Source organism: Sinocyclocheilus anshuiensis, unplaced genomic scaffold (genome assembly GCF_001515605.1).
Source record: "Sinocyclocheilus anshuiensis isolate Anshui unplaced genomic scaffold, SAMN03320099.WGS_v1.1 C31573670, whole genome shotgun sequence".
Classification (NCBI taxonomy): Eukaryota; Metazoa; Chordata; class Actinopteri; order Cypriniformes; family Cyprinidae; genus Sinocyclocheilus; species Sinocyclocheilus anshuiensis.
The window spans coordinates 1-414 of NW_015599340.1; the positions used below are offsets into that span (position 1 = coordinate 1).

General features: G+C 63.8%; 1 protein-coding gene across 1 annotated transcript; it reads left to right on the forward strand.

Annotated features, from left to right (window-relative positions):
• Window positions 1-9: 9 nt before the first annotated feature.
• Window positions 10-408, forward strand: LOC107682097 (protein krueppel-like; the record flags this gene model as incomplete). The annotated part of the gene is made up of 1 exon (XM_016478463.1): window positions 10-408. A coding segment is annotated over one exon (399 nt), but the record flags the coding sequence as incomplete, so codon positions are not given.
• Window positions 409-414: the final 6 nt, after the last annotated feature.

A 414-nucleotide genomic window follows, 5' to 3' on the forward strand; every position in this document is an offset into this window, starting at 1 on the left:
TCTCGTTCTCTCCTGACAGCTCAGCACCTGCAGCAGCAGACCGGAGAGTGTCTCACGGCTTGTTGCAGCGGATCGAACCCTAAAAGCCTGTCTCTCTCAGAGCCGGCCCAGACCCACAGTCGTCCCTCGGCGGACCGGCCGTACCACTGCCAGGACTGCGGCAAGTACTTCCGGATCAACGACATCAAGCGGCACCAGCGCATCCACAGCGGAGAGCGGCCCTTCCCCTGCTTCCAGTGCGGCAAGAACTTCCCCACGTCTGGGGACCTGAAGAGACACGAGCGCATCCACACGGGCGAGCGGCCCTACCACTGCCTGCAGTGCGGCAAGAACTTCTCCGACTCGGGCCACCTCAAGCAGCACGAGAGGATGCACACGGGCGAGCGGCCCTACCAGTGTCCGCAGTGCTCCAAG